This window comes from Pseudorca crassidens, chromosome 4 (genome assembly GCF_039906515.1).
Source record: "Pseudorca crassidens isolate mPseCra1 chromosome 4, mPseCra1.hap1, whole genome shotgun sequence".
NCBI classification, from domain to species: domain Eukaryota; kingdom Metazoa; phylum Chordata; class Mammalia; order Artiodactyla; family Delphinidae; genus Pseudorca; species Pseudorca crassidens.
The window spans coordinates 140,902,159-140,916,601 of NC_090299.1; the positions used below are offsets into that span (position 1 = coordinate 140,902,159).

The following is a 14,443-nucleotide window of genomic DNA, read 5'->3' on the forward strand; positions in this document are numbered from 1 at the left end:
ATGTTTAATAAATTTCAGTGCTATAAAAAATGAGACTTTTGTTCTTCATGTTATTACTCTAATATTATTAATATTCTAATGAAAATTGGTGTGACTAGTCATATAACACATATGGAATTTGAGATATAGTTTCCAAATAAGACTAAACAGCATTTCTAGACTCTAGGCTCTACTGTGTAACTAATACTGGTTGACTTGATGCTGTCATCTATATTTCCAGTGTTGAGAATAATTCTGAGCTTAATAAATATGTTTGGTTGAATGAATGACTATGCCGTGAAGTGGCATCTTTTGAAAATAATGACAGATTTGAATCTGAGCTTAAAGATTTTTAATTCATATTTCTGTATTTCTTCTCAGCTCCTTGCATAGGATTCAAGGTTTACCTAAGAGCCTTATACTTTTCTTTTCTTTTTTTTTTTAACATCTTTATTGGAGAGTAATTGCTTTACAATGGTGTGTTAGTTTCTGGTTTATAACAAATTGAATTAACTATACATATACATATATCCCCATGTCTCCTCCCTCGTGCGTCTCCCTCCCACCCTCCTTGTCCCACCCCTCTAGGTGGTCACAAAGCACCGAGCTCATCTCCCTGTGCTATGCAACTGCTTCCCACTAGCTATCTATCTTCCATTTGGTAGTGTATGTATGTCCATGCCACTCTCTTACTTCGTCCCAGCTTACCCTTCCCCCACCCACCATGTCCTGAAGTCCATTCTCTACATCTGTGTCTTTATTCCTGTCCTACCCCTAGGTTCTTCATAACCATTATTTTTATTTTTTGTTTTCTTTAGATTCCATATATATGTGATAGCATATGGTATTTGTTTTTCTCTTTCTCTTTCTCTTTCTGACTTACTTCACTCTGTATCACCTCACTAGAAATAGCTCAATTTTGTTTTTTTATGGCTGAGTAATATTCCATTTTATATATGTGCCACATCTTCTTATCCATTCATCTGTCAATAGACACTTAGGTTGCTTCCATGTCCTGGCTATTGTAAATAGAGCTGCAATGAACATTGTGGTACATGACTCTTTTTGAATTATGGTTTTCTCAGGGTATATGCCTAGTGGGAATGTTGGGTCGTATGGTAGTTCTATTTTTACTTTTTAAGGAAGTTCCATACTGTTCTCCATAGTGGCTGTATCAATTTACATTCTCACCAGCAGTGCAAGAGGGTTCCATTTTCTCCACATCCTCTCCAGCATTTATTGTTTGTAGCTGTTTTGATGATGGTCATTCTGACTGGTGTGAGGTGGTACCTTATTGTAGTTTTGATTTGCATTTCTCTAATGATTAGTGATGTTGAGCATTCTTTCACGTGTTTGTTGGCAATCTGTATACCTTCTTTGGATAAATGTCTATTTAGGTCTTCTGCCCATTTTTGGATTGGGTTGTTTGTTTTTTTGATACTGAGCTGCATGAGCTGTTTATAAATTTTGGAGATTTATCCTTTGTCAGTTGCTTCATTTAGAAATATTTTCTCCCATTCTGAGGGTTGTCTTTTCAACTTGTTTATGATTTCCTTTGCGGTGCAAAAGCTTTTAAGTTTAATTAGGTCCCATTTGTTTATTTTTCTTTTTATTTCCATTTCCCTAGGAGGTGGGTCAAAAAGGATTCTTGCTGTGATTTATGTCATAGAGTGTTCTGCCTATGTTTTCCTCTAAGAGTTTTATAGTGTCAGACCTTACATCTAGGTCTTTAATCCATTTTGAGCTTATTTTTGTGTATGTTGTTAGGGAGTGTTCTAATTTCATTCTTTTACTTATAGCTGTCCAGTTTTCCCACCACCACTTATTGAAGAGACTGTCTTTTCTCCATATGTGTGTGGGTTTATTTCTGAGCTTTCTATCCTGTTCCATTGATCAACATGTCTGTTTTTGTGCCAGTATATTACTATAGCTTTGTAGTATAGTCTGAAGTCTGGGATCCTGATTCCTCCAGCTCCGTTTTTCTTTCTCAAGATTGCTTTGGCTATTCAGGGTCTTTTGTGTTTCCATACAAATTGTGAAAAGTTTTGTTCTAGTTATGTAAAAAATACCATTGGTAGTTTGATAAGGATTTCTTTGAATCTGTAGACTGCTTTGGGTAGTATAGTCATTTTCACAATGTTGATTCTTCCAATCCAAGAACATGGTATATGTCTACATCTGTTTATATCATCTTTAATTTCTTTCATCAGTGTCTTATAGTCTTCTGCACGCAGGTCTTTTGTCTCCTTAGGTAGGTTTATTCCTAGGTGTTTTATTCTTTTTGTTGTGATGGTAAATGGGAGTGTTTCCTTAATTTCTCTTTCAGATTTTTCATCATTAGTGTATAGAAATGCAAGAGATTTCTGTGCATTAATTTTGTATCCTGCCACTTTACCGAATTCATGGATTAGCTCTAGTAGTTTTCTGGTAGCATTGTTAGGATTCTCTATGTATAGTATCATGTCATCTGCAAAAAGTGACAACTTTACTTCTTCTTTTCCAGTTTGTGTTCCTTTTATTTCTTTTTCTTCTCTGATTGCTGTGGCTAAAACTTCCAAAACTATGGTGAATAATAGTGGTGAGATTGGGCAACCTTGTCTTGTTCCTGATCTTAGTGGAAATGGTTTGTTTTTCACCATTGAGAGCGATGTTGGTTGTGGGTTTTTCATATATGGCCTTTATTATGTTGAGGTAAGTTTCCTCTATACCTACTTTCTGGAGGGTTTTTTATCATAAATGGGCATTGAATTTTGTCGAAAGCTTTTTCTGCATCTATTGAGATAATCATATGGTTTTTCTCCTTCAATTTGTTAATATGATGTATCACATTGATTGATGTGCATATATTGAAGAATCCTTGCATTCCTGGGATAAACCCCACTTGATCATGGTGTATGATCCTTTTAATGTGCTGTCGGATTCTGAATGCTAGTACTTTGTTGAGGATATTTGCATATATGTTCATCAGTGATATTGGCCTGTTGTTTTCTTTCTTTGTGACATCTGGTTTTGGTAACAGGGTGATGGTGGCCTCATAGAATGAGTTTGGGAGTGTTCCTCCCTCTGCTATATTTTGGAAGAGTTTGAGAAGTATAGGTGTTAGCTCTTCTCTAAATGTTTGATAGAATTTGCCTGTGAAGCCATCGGTCTCAATTTCAGTGCTTGTGATTGGTCTGTTTATATTTTCTATTTCTTCCTGGTTCAGTCTTGGAAGGTTGTGCTTTTCTAAGAATTTGTCCATTTCTTCCAGATTGTCCATTTTATTGGCCTATAGTTGCTTGTAGTAATCTCTTATGATCCTTTGTATTTTTGCAGTATCAGTTGTTACTTCTCCTTTTTCATTTCTAATTGTATTGATTTGAGTCTTCTCCCTTTTTTTGTTGTTGTTGTTGTTTTTTGCCGTACGTGGGCCTCTCACTGTTGTGGCCTCTCCAGTTGTGAAGCACGGGCTCCAGACGTGCAGGCTCAGCGGCCATGGCTCACGAGCCTAGCCGCTCTGTGGCATGTGGGATCTTCCCGGACTGGGGCACGAACCCGCATCCCCTGCATCGGCAGGCGGACTCTCAACCACTGCGCCACCAGGGAAGCCCAAGTCTTCTCCCTTTTTTTCTTGATGAGTCTGGCTAATGGTTTATCAATTTTGTTTATCTTCTCAAAGAACCAGCTTTTAGTTTTATTGATCTTTGCTGCTGTTTCCTTCAGTTCTTTTTCATTTATTTCTGATCTGATCTTCATGAGTTCCTTCCTTCTGCTAACTTTGGGGTTTTTTTGTTCTTCTTTCTCTAATTGCTTTAGGTGTAAGGTTAGGTTTTTTATTTGAGGTGTTTCTTGTTTCTTGAGGTAGGATTGTATTGCTATAAACTTCCCCCTTAGAACTGCTTTTGTTGCATCCCATAGGTTTTGGATCATCTTATTTTCATTGTCATTTGTTTCTAGGTATTTTTTGGTTTCCTCTTTGATTTCTTCAGTGATCTCTTGGTTATTAAGTAGTATATTGTTTAACCTCCATGTGTTTGTATTTTCTACAGGTTTTTTCCTGTAATTGATATCTAGTTTCATAGCATTGCAGTCGGAAAAGATGCTTGATATGATTTCAATTTTCTTAAATTTACCAAGGCTTGATTTGTGACCCAAGATATGGTCTATCCTGGAGAACATTCCATGAACACTTGAGAAGAAAGTGTATTCTGTTATTTTTGGATGGAATGTTCTATAAATATCAGTTAAGTCCATCTTGTTTAATGTGTAACTTAAAGCTTGTATTTCCTTATTTCTTTTCATTTTGGATGATCTGTCCAGTGGTGAAAGTGGGATGTTAAAGTCCCCTACTATGATTGTGTTACTGTCAATTTCCCCTTTTATGGCTGTTAGCATTTGCCTTATGTATTGAGGTGCTCCTATGTTGGGTGCCTAAATATTTAAAATTGTTATTTCTTCTTCTTGAATTGATCCCTTGATCATTATGTAGTGCCCTTCTTTGTCTCTTGTAATAGTCTTTATTTTAAAGTCTGTTTTGTCTAATATGAGAATTGCTACTCCAGTGTTCTTTTAATTTCCATTTGCATGGAATATCTTTTTCCATCCCCTCACTTTCTGTCTGTATGTGTCCCTAGGTCTGAAGTGGGTCTCTTGTAAGAGCATATATATGGGTCTTGTTTTTCTGTCCATTTAACCAGTTTATTTCTTTTGGTTGGAGCATTTAATCCATTTACATTTAAGGTAATTATTGATATGTATATTCCTATGACCATTTTCTTAATTGTTGGGTTTGTTATTGTAGATCTTTTCCTTCTCTTGTGTTTCCTGCCTAGAGAAGTTACTTTAGCATTTGTTGTAAAGCTGGTTTGGTGGTGCTTAATTCTCCTAGCTTTTGCTTGTCTCTAAAGGTTTTTATTTCTCCGTCGAATCTGAGTGAGATCCTTGTTGCACAGAGTAATCTTGGTTTTAGGTTTTTCCCTTTCATCACTTTAAATTTGTCCTGCCACTCCCTTCTGGCTTGAATAGTTTCTGCTGAAAGATCAGCTGTTAACCTTATGGGGATTCCCTTGTATGTCATTTGTTGTTTTTCTCTTGCTGCTTTTAATATTTTTTCTGTGTATTTAATTTTTGATAGGCTGATTAATAAGTGCCTTGGCATGTTTCACCTTGGCTTTATCCTGTATGGGACTCTCTGTGCTTCCTGGAGTTGAGTGACTATTTCCTTTCCCATATTAGGGAAGTTTTCAACTATGATCTCTTCAAATATTTTCTCAGTCCCTTTCTTTTTGTCTTCTTTTTCTGGGACCTCTATAATTCAACTGTTGGTGCATTTAATTGTTGTCCCAGACGTCTCTGAAACTGTCCTCAATTCTTTATTTTCTTTATTCTCCTCTGCAGTAGTCATTTCCACTATTTTATCTAACAGGTCACTTATCCGTTCTTCTGCATCAGTTACTCTGCTATTGTTTCCTTCTAGAGAATTTTTAATTTCATTTATTGTGTTGTTCATCTTTGTTTGCTCATTAATTCTTCTAGGTCCTTGTTAAACGTTTCTTGTATTTTCTCCATTCTATTTCCAGAATTTTGGATCATCTTTACTATCACTACTCTGAATTCTTTTTCAGGTAGACTGCCTATTTCCTCTTCATTTGTTTAGTCTGGTGGGTTTTTACCTTGCTCCTTCATCTGCTGTGTGTTTCTCTGTCTTCTCATTTTGCTTAACTTACTGTGTTTGGGGTCTCCTTTTCACAGGCTATAGGTTTGTAGTTCCCGTTGTTTTTGGTGTCTGCCCCCAGTGGCTATGGTTGGTTCAATGGGTTTTGTAGGCTTCATCGTGCAGCGTACTAGTGCCTGTGGTCTGGTGGATTAGGCTGGATCTTGTCTTTCTGGTGGACAGGACCACGTCCGGTGGTGTCTGTGGTCCTAATTATGTGTCTGTGACCTAATTATGCTTTTAGGCAGCCTCTCTGCTAATGGGTGGTGTTGTGTTCCTGTCTTGCTAGTTGTTTGGCATGGGGTGTCCAGCACTGCAGCTTTCTGGTCGTTAGGTGGAGCTGGGTCTTAGAATTGAGACAGAGAACTCTTGGAGAGCTTTCGCCATTTGATATTACGTGGAGCCAGGAGGTCTCTGGTGGACCGATGTCCTGAACTTGGCTCTGCCACCTCAGAGGCCCAGGTGTGACATCCGGCCAGAGCACCAAGACCCTGTCAGCCACACGGCTCAAAAGAAAAGGGAGAAAAATAGAAATTAAGAAAGAAAGAAAAAAACAAAATAAAATAATGTTAGTAAAAGTTAAAAAAATTAAAATGTAATTTAAAAAAAGAAAAGAAAGAAAGAAGAGAGCAACTAAACCAAAACACAAACCTACCATGGTAACAAGCGCTAAAAACTATACTAAAAGAAAAACAAAAATAAACCAAAAAAAAAGAAAAAAAGGACAGCGCTATACAGACCAAATCACACAAAGAAGCATACACATACACACTTACAAAAAGACAAAAAGGAAAAATATATATATATCATTGCTCCCAAAGTCCACTGCCTCAATTTTGGGATGATTCGTTGTCTATTCAGGTATTCCGCAGATGTAGGATACATCAAGTTGATTGTGGACATTTAATCTGCTACTCCTGAGGCTGCAGGGAGAGATTTCCCTCTCTTCTTTGTTCACACAATTCCTGGGATTCAGCTTTGGATCTGAACCCGCCTCTGCGTGTAGGTCGCCTGAGGGCATCTGTTCTTCGCTCAGACAGGACGAGGTTAAAGGAGCCGCTGATTCGGGGGCTCTGGCTCACTCCGGCCGGGTGGGAGGGGAGGGAGGGGCACGGATGCGGGGTGAGCCTGCAGCGGCAGAGGCCAGCATGATGTTGAACCAGCATGAGGCGCGCCGTGCGTTCTCCCGGGGAAGTTGTCCCTGGATCACGGGACCCTGGCAGTGGCGGCTGCACAGGCTCCCTGGAAGGGGGGTGTGGATAGTGACCTGTGCTTGCACACAGGCCCCTTGGTGGTGGCAGCAGCAGCCTTAGCGTCTCATGCCCGTCTCTGGGGTCCGCGCTTTTAGCCGCGGCTCGTGCCCATCTCTGGAGATCCTTTAAGCGGCTCTCTTAATCCCCTCTCCTCACGCACCAGGAAACAAAGAGGGAAGAAAAAGTCTCTTGCCTCCTCGGCAGCTCCAGACTTTTCCCGGACTCCCTCCTGGCTAGCCCTGGCGCACTAACCCCCTGCAGGCTGTGTTCACGCCGCCAACCCCAGTCCTCTCCGTGGGATCTGACTGAAGCCCGAGCCTCAGCTCCCAGCCCCGCCCGCCCCGGCGGGTGAGCAGACAAGCCTCTCGGGCTGGTAAGTGCCAGTCGGCCCCGATCCTCTGTGCGGGAATCTCCCCGCTTTGCCCTCTGCACCCCTGTTGCTGCGCTCTCCTCCGTGGCTCCAAAGCTTCCCCCTTCTGCCACTCGCAGTCTCCGCCCGCAAAGGGGCTTCCTAGTGTGTGGAAACCTTTCCTCCTTCACAGCTCCCTCCCACTGGTGCAGGTCCCGTCCCTATCCTTTTGTCTCTGTTTATTCTTTTTTCTTTTGCCCTACCCAGGTACGTGGGGAGTTTCTTGCCTTTTGGGAAGTCTCAGGTCTTCTGCCAGCATTCATTAGGTGTTCTGTAGGAATTGTTCCACATGTAGACGTATTTCTGATGTATTTGTGCGGGGGGAAGGTGGTCTTCATGTCTTACTCTTCCGCCATCTTGAAGGTTGAGCCTTATACTTTTCAAATAAATTTTTCTAATGAAGTTCCTCTTGCTTCTGTCAGCTCTCAAGGCTAACACAGTGTAGTGGGAGGTGCAGTGCTATGTTGGGAAGATCACAGTTTTCGATGGTGACAAAACTGGGTTCTGATCCCAGTTTAGCTATTTACCACCTGAGTTTTCAGGTAGTAAATAGCAGAACTGGGATCAATTATCCTCCCAGATGTTGAGTTTTGCCATGTGTAAAAATGAGAATAATCATCTAAATCCTTAATTGAACAACCAGTCAATAGACCTAACATACTGCCTGGTTCATAGCAGGCCCTCAAATTACTTAACTAGATGATATATGAATCGTTATTGTTATCCAACCAGGTTTGTTTGCCCAATATGCCGCAAGTCAAAATGCAGAGATGCCTAGGTTTGCAGGAAAGAGAGGGTTTATTCACAAGGCAGCCAAGTAAGGAAATTAGGAATAAGTCTCAGAAGCACTTCCACAAAGGCAAGGGCTTGGGGGTATTTATGAGGAAAAATAAAGAAACAGGGTGGTCTAAGGCATGGGGAGCATGGGGAAGGGTGATTGGAATAAGATGCAGTAATTGTTGTTCCACACAGGCGTAACTCATCTACAGGCTTCTGTTCACTCAAAAATGAAGGCCTGGGCTTCCCTAGTGGCGCAGTGGTTGAGAGTCTGCCTGCCGATGCAGGGGACATGGGTTCGTGCCCCAGTCCGGGAAGATCCCACATGCCGCGGAGCGGCTGGGCCAGTGAGCCATGGCCGCTGAGCCTGCGCGTCCGGAGCCTGTGCTCCGCAACGGCAGAGGCCACCACAATGAGAGACCCATGTACCACAAAAAAAAAAAAAACAAAAAAAGAAGGCCCTTTGCAAGATCTGAGGGTGGAGTTTTCAGCCCTCTGATGTCAAAAGATCACCCAGTGTACACTCACGTGTGCCCAGTTGAAGGGTCAGTGGTCCTATCCAGTTTTAACCAGCTTAGCTCAGAGTAGACACAGCTAACTCCAAGTTCCTGGAAAATGACTCAAGCAAACATCTTATTGTTTAGGCGAGGTGCTCTTGGAGGACATGCAAGTCTTTTGTAGACCTTGATTAATGAAGGCAGGTGAAATGGATTTGACTAATGAATACCCACAGTTTCATTATTTTTGAAAGAGTAGCAAGTGAAAAGAAAATGGCTACAATGTTTTGAACATTTTTCACTTTCTTCTTGTTTTACCAGAGGACGACTTTTTTCATGAACTCCCAGAAACCTTTCCATCTGATCCACCTGAGCCTCTGCCACATTTCCTTATTGAGCCTGAAGAAGCTTATATTGTGAAGAATAAGCCTGTGAACCTGTATTGTAAAGCCAGTCCTGCCACCCAGATCTACTTCAAGTGCAATAGTGAATGGGTTCATCAGAAAGACCACATAGTAGATGAAAGGGTAGACGAAACCTCTGGTGAGTTTTCCATTGCATTTGGACTGCTGTTTAGGATTCACTTACTACTTTGGCATGTTGTCATATTGTTCTTTCAATTATTGAAATTGAAAATAGAATTACTATCCTTTGGTAAAAAGTTTTAAATCAGTTTGGTTAAGATTTGGTGATCTCTTTCCATGCATTGCAAAGTAAAACGTGATGAGTAAATCTTGATTTGATTCCTGTTAGACTGCATAGAATTAAGGCATGGTTCATGCTTAAGAAGATAAATAATGAGAGTGAATAGACTGAATTATGGTAAATAAATACCCCAGTAAAAGATGACCTTGAATTTCACTTGTGTGTCAAGTCTGGTGTCAGGTCTAAATATCCTGGGATTGAGGAACATGTTCAATTAAGGATAAATTGTAGATGTTTACATGACTGTCAAATGTTAATTTCCATGCATTGTTTCCCCTTATATATTTTTAAACAATTTGTAAACGTTGTAGACTCAAAATATTCTGTACCTTTAACTTACATCTAAAAATGAATCCTAATTACCTAATTCTTGGCTAAAGTTAAATCAGGAGTGATTGAGAATAGTGATATTGTGGGATCCACAAAGAGAAGTTGTGGGTGTAGACTCCATCTGGGTGGGTCTTCATCAGAGTATCTTTGCTTCTGGCATTGTTAAAAATCCTGGCTTTATTGCTCTGTAAACATCATTCTTAATAGTAAAATACTAAAGGCAAAGGATGAAGTAGATCTTAATAAATGGTGGGATTTACACTGGCTATAAAGGAAACTTTCTTGATAGGAAATCTTTATTCCACAATGGGTAAGTTAAGATAGTTCTGGAAACCCCTAGAGTTATTTTAAACTTAAAAGATATATATCTTTCTATAGAGATTCAACATTTTTTGGTCTCCAGTAGGAAGAATAACAATTTGAACTTTCACATCCCTTCTAGATCTATGATTTTACATTGACATGTATTTTAAAAATTAAGACTTTATTGATCAATATGTCCAAGCTAAATAGTGACAAATATGATAAAAGTGAAAGCATTTAAATATCTTCATTTTCTTTCATAAATATCTCTACGTACCAAAATGGATACATGTTTTCAAAATTCAATTGTAGTTAATTCATATTTGCATCCAAATGTTGGTTAATGAGGGGCAAGCAGTGACCAGCATTTGAAGGAAATCTGCTTTCAGTGTCTCTAATAATAAAGAGCTATTAGGTGATGGAGCATAAATATAACAGACTATGAGAAGCCTGAGAAGAGGCATCTTTAAAAAAAAAATGCATGCGAGACATATACTTATGTAACACAAATGGTCTTAGAAAATCAGGTGGCAGCTCTACATAATTGTCAATTTGTGAATCAATATGCTCACTGCATGCAAGCTGATGACTATAGAAATAACTGGGTATCCAACTGTATGGTCTCTTCCTTCAGGGAATTGGTCTGTTACACCTCTTGGTCTAATTACTCAGTAAATAACTCCACCAGATGTCTTCAAAATCTCGTGAATTGAGTTTTATTTGTTTCAGCTCATTTATTTGTAAAGATTTCAAACACACACATTTTAATAGTAAGAGGAAAAGAAAGAAATCACAAAACTAAAATGAGAGTCATAAACATACTTAGGCTTGTCTTTACTAGATTAATGAAAAAACTTTTATAGGAAGATTGTAAATAAAGACAAAAGTGCTCTGATATGGAGCACCTCTAGCAGCTTTATGCTATCTTGGTAATGTGTGTGTGTGTATGTGTTTGTGTGTGTGTGTATTTTTATTTTCTTTTTAAAAGACATTTCCTCTCCATAAAGCATTATATTTTTTTACTATTTCCACATAAAATTAATTACTATTGCATATACCAATGATTAAAAATACTTCTTAAAGCAACTATAAATGAAAATATATGGCATGTTTCAAGTTCAGAAGGGAATAGAGTAGAGCTAAGGAAAGACTTATCAGCCCTAATACTTGCATAGTATTCATATTTGGAGTGGAACACAACATACATTTTTGTTGTCTTTTGTTTTGATGCAAAACTGTACAAGATAGTGAGCATCCAGGGGAATGATTACCTTTAGATTTAGGAAAAAGACAGATACCCACAGATACTAGTATTATTTGGTATTGTTCTTAATACACTAGCCAATGCAATTAGACAAGACAAATAATTGAAAAACATAAAAATTATAAAGCAAGTTGAAAACTATCATTTGGACAAATATGATTCTGTAGGTCTGGAAAACTTATGCAGTTTCATAGGAAAAAATTGAAAAAACATTAAGAGAATATAGAAAAGTGGCTGATAAAAGATATACATAACCCATCAACTTTTCTAAGTACAGTCGATTCAAATGATAATGGAATAAAATAACATAATTTACAATAACAATGTAAAAAATGTAGATAGAAAGCTATCAAGAAATTTGTAGAATTTTAGAAGAATATAAAAATCTAGGACTTCCCTGGTAGCGCAGTGGTTGAGGGTCCGCCTGCCGATGCAGGGGACACAGGTTCATGCCCTGGTCTGGGAAGATCCCACATGCCGCGGAGTGGCTGGGCCCGTGAGCCATGGCCGCTGAGCCTGCACATACGGAGCCTGTGCTCCACAACGGGAGAGGCCACAACAGTGAGAGGCCCGCGTACCGCAAAAAAAAAAATCTACTCAGAGACCAAAAAAAATAGAATGACTTGAATAAATAGAAAGACATATCTTGTTCTTAGATAGAAAGACAATATTTTTAAATGTTTGCTATTTGTAAATGAATCCATAAAGTCGCCAACATTGTATGAAAAATAATTTGTGTAAATAGCTGGAAGAATTATAAAATAGTAGCATAATAAGGAAATACCAGGTTTTTATAAGTGTATTATAAGGCTAAAGAAGTTTGATCATAGCAAAGAATAAGATACACAGATTAAAGGACCAAAATAGAAACTAGGAAATAAAATCTAAGGCATCTTACAATATGTTGAAGATGATTTTTAAACCCACAACGTAGGCAGTTAGAAAAGTAATAAATAAATAAATAAAGCTTGAGTTCTAGATCATTCTTTAGAATAAAATAAATTCTAGATGTTAGGGCTTAACATCATCATCATTATCATCATCACTGTCATCATTGTTGTCATTGGTAGTCATCACCATCGTCACTAGGAGAAAATTTTGGCAGTTTTTTGGTTGGTTGTTTGGTTTCAATGGTGATCAAAGCTTTTTTAATGAAGACAGAATCCAGAAGCTTTATAAGAAAACATTATTTTTTGAAAAAGCATTATTAAATTTAAATAAATCAAGAAAAGCACAAAAACCAAGGGACAGATATATACTAATCAAAGGGCTAATTTAATTAATATATTACTAGCTCTTAAAATATGTTAAGAAAAAGATCTGCAACCCAGTGTAAAAAATTGAGCAAAGTTTCAAAAGGGAGGTATAGGAAAAGAAATGTAAATGGTAAATACGCATCTAGGAAAATGTTGTCAAGATCAGAACAGTTCTTAGTATACAGTGTTGATGAAGGAGTGGGATAGGGGTATTTCATACTTTGTTGATGAGGTTGCAAATTGATGTAATCTTTTTGAAGATCAATTTGAAAATACCTATCAATATTTAAATGTATACACTCTTTCACTCAGTAACTACAAGTTTAGGAACTATCTAAAAATAAAATTCCTAATGAGCACAAAGACTTGTGTGAAAGGTGGTCCATTGCACCCTTGTTGCAGTTAGCATATCAAGGGCTGATCAACTCTAGGATGGAATACTGTGCTGCTTTGTAAAACAGTGAGGTTTCTCCATATGTGAAGCTGTAGAAAAATCTCTCAGATAAAATATGAAATGAAAACCAAAGTACAGAACATTGTGTGCAATATGTCCTTATTATGGAAAAAAGAGAATGCACATGTATTTGTCTATGCATTGGGATTTTTTTGAAAAACATACAAGCAGTTGACAGGTCAGAATCTGGGGCAGTAAGATACTTCTTTTATTGTTTGATTTTTGTTCAATCCTGTGAACATTTTATTTTCTTGATAGATAATGAAACCTGAATTTTAAAAGCCCAAACTACTTCATTGCGTCTTTTTGCCTGTTATCATAAATCTCCAATCTGTACAACTACTGGAAGTGGGGGGGTTTGTAGGCCTCATATTAGAGCTCTTTGCTTTCCTGTGAGACCAGAACAGTGTGAATGGAATTGAACTGCTCGGTTTGGGGGTTTTTTCCTCTGAAGTTAGATTCACCTGCAACTTTGGTGCTCAACTCTTTATTTAATACAGTCTGAGTATTGTTTTGTTATGGGCCTTAGTGATTCTTAATATCAAGAAACGTTAGGATACATTGTCTTGAAATATATTACAAATTAGAGAAATTTTCTTGGCATTTTAAAAATCAGATTGGTTCTTAGATGATAGGACAGAGAGAAGTCATTGCAAAAAGTTTGTTTTTATAGGTCCCTCTACCTTAGAATAATGATATCTGGAAGCGTGTGGCAATCAGGTACATAGCCTTGCAACTAAGAAAAATCAACTGCATTCAGTAAAATCTCCATCAGAAGTACGTTTTAATTAAAAAACTGCAAAAGAACAAAACAAAAAAGAACAAAAGTTTCTCTCCAATTCACAAAATTCTTCCTTTTAATATGCTCTCTTGCTCTGAAGTATTAAGTAAATGATTATTTATATTCACTGAGCAAAGCTATATACCATTGATCATAAAATATACTGATTAAAGATCATTCATTACTGTTACTGTTTGCTTTTCCATCATTTAAATCACGTTTGCATTTCTTGCAAACATGTAATATTAAGAAACAGAAAAGTGGAAAACAGCATATATTAGATGGTTTAGAAATTTTCAATGTTGAGAAGCTCTTCATTTGATAATATAGTAATAAGTACCCATGTTCCTTTCAGGATTCCAAAGAAATTTTGATCTACTCAAAATTTTATGGTTACATTTTTACGAAAAGCTCAGGCTTGGTTGCTTGCTTTCTATTTACTTGAAGCCTTTTCAACCCTTGTTTCCATGGTACCTAAGATTCACCATTGAAAAGTAAATATTTCCCCTCTGTGAAGAACCAAGGGATTTCAGAAAACCTCAGTTGGCTTGAAATTTTACTAAACCCTAGGTTTTCCCTTTTCATCTTTTTTGCTCACAATAGCAGAATATTATCAATAGGACCAACACAGAGAGTTCCGAGCTTTATACTGAATGTCATGTATTATGACATTTAGTCATCACAGCAATCTTATGAGATAATTTTGGGATTCTCCTTTTGCAAATGAGAAAACTGAGGCTCAG

At 37.8% G+C, this 14,443-nt stretch overlaps 1 protein-coding gene across 2 annotated transcripts in view; it reads left to right on the forward strand.

The window, feature by feature from the left end:
• Positions 1-14,443, forward strand: part of UNC5C (unc-5 netrin receptor C) — a 396,852-nt gene that overhangs the window by 228,603 nt on the left and 153,806 nt on the right. For both annotated transcript variants that reach the window (XM_067736918.1, XM_067736920.1), the window contains exon 2: positions 8,929-9,150. In XM_067736918.1, the coding sequence (XP_067593019.1) occupies positions 8,929-9,150 (222 nt within the window). The remainder of the gene's footprint in view (positions 1-8,928; positions 9,151-14,443) is intronic.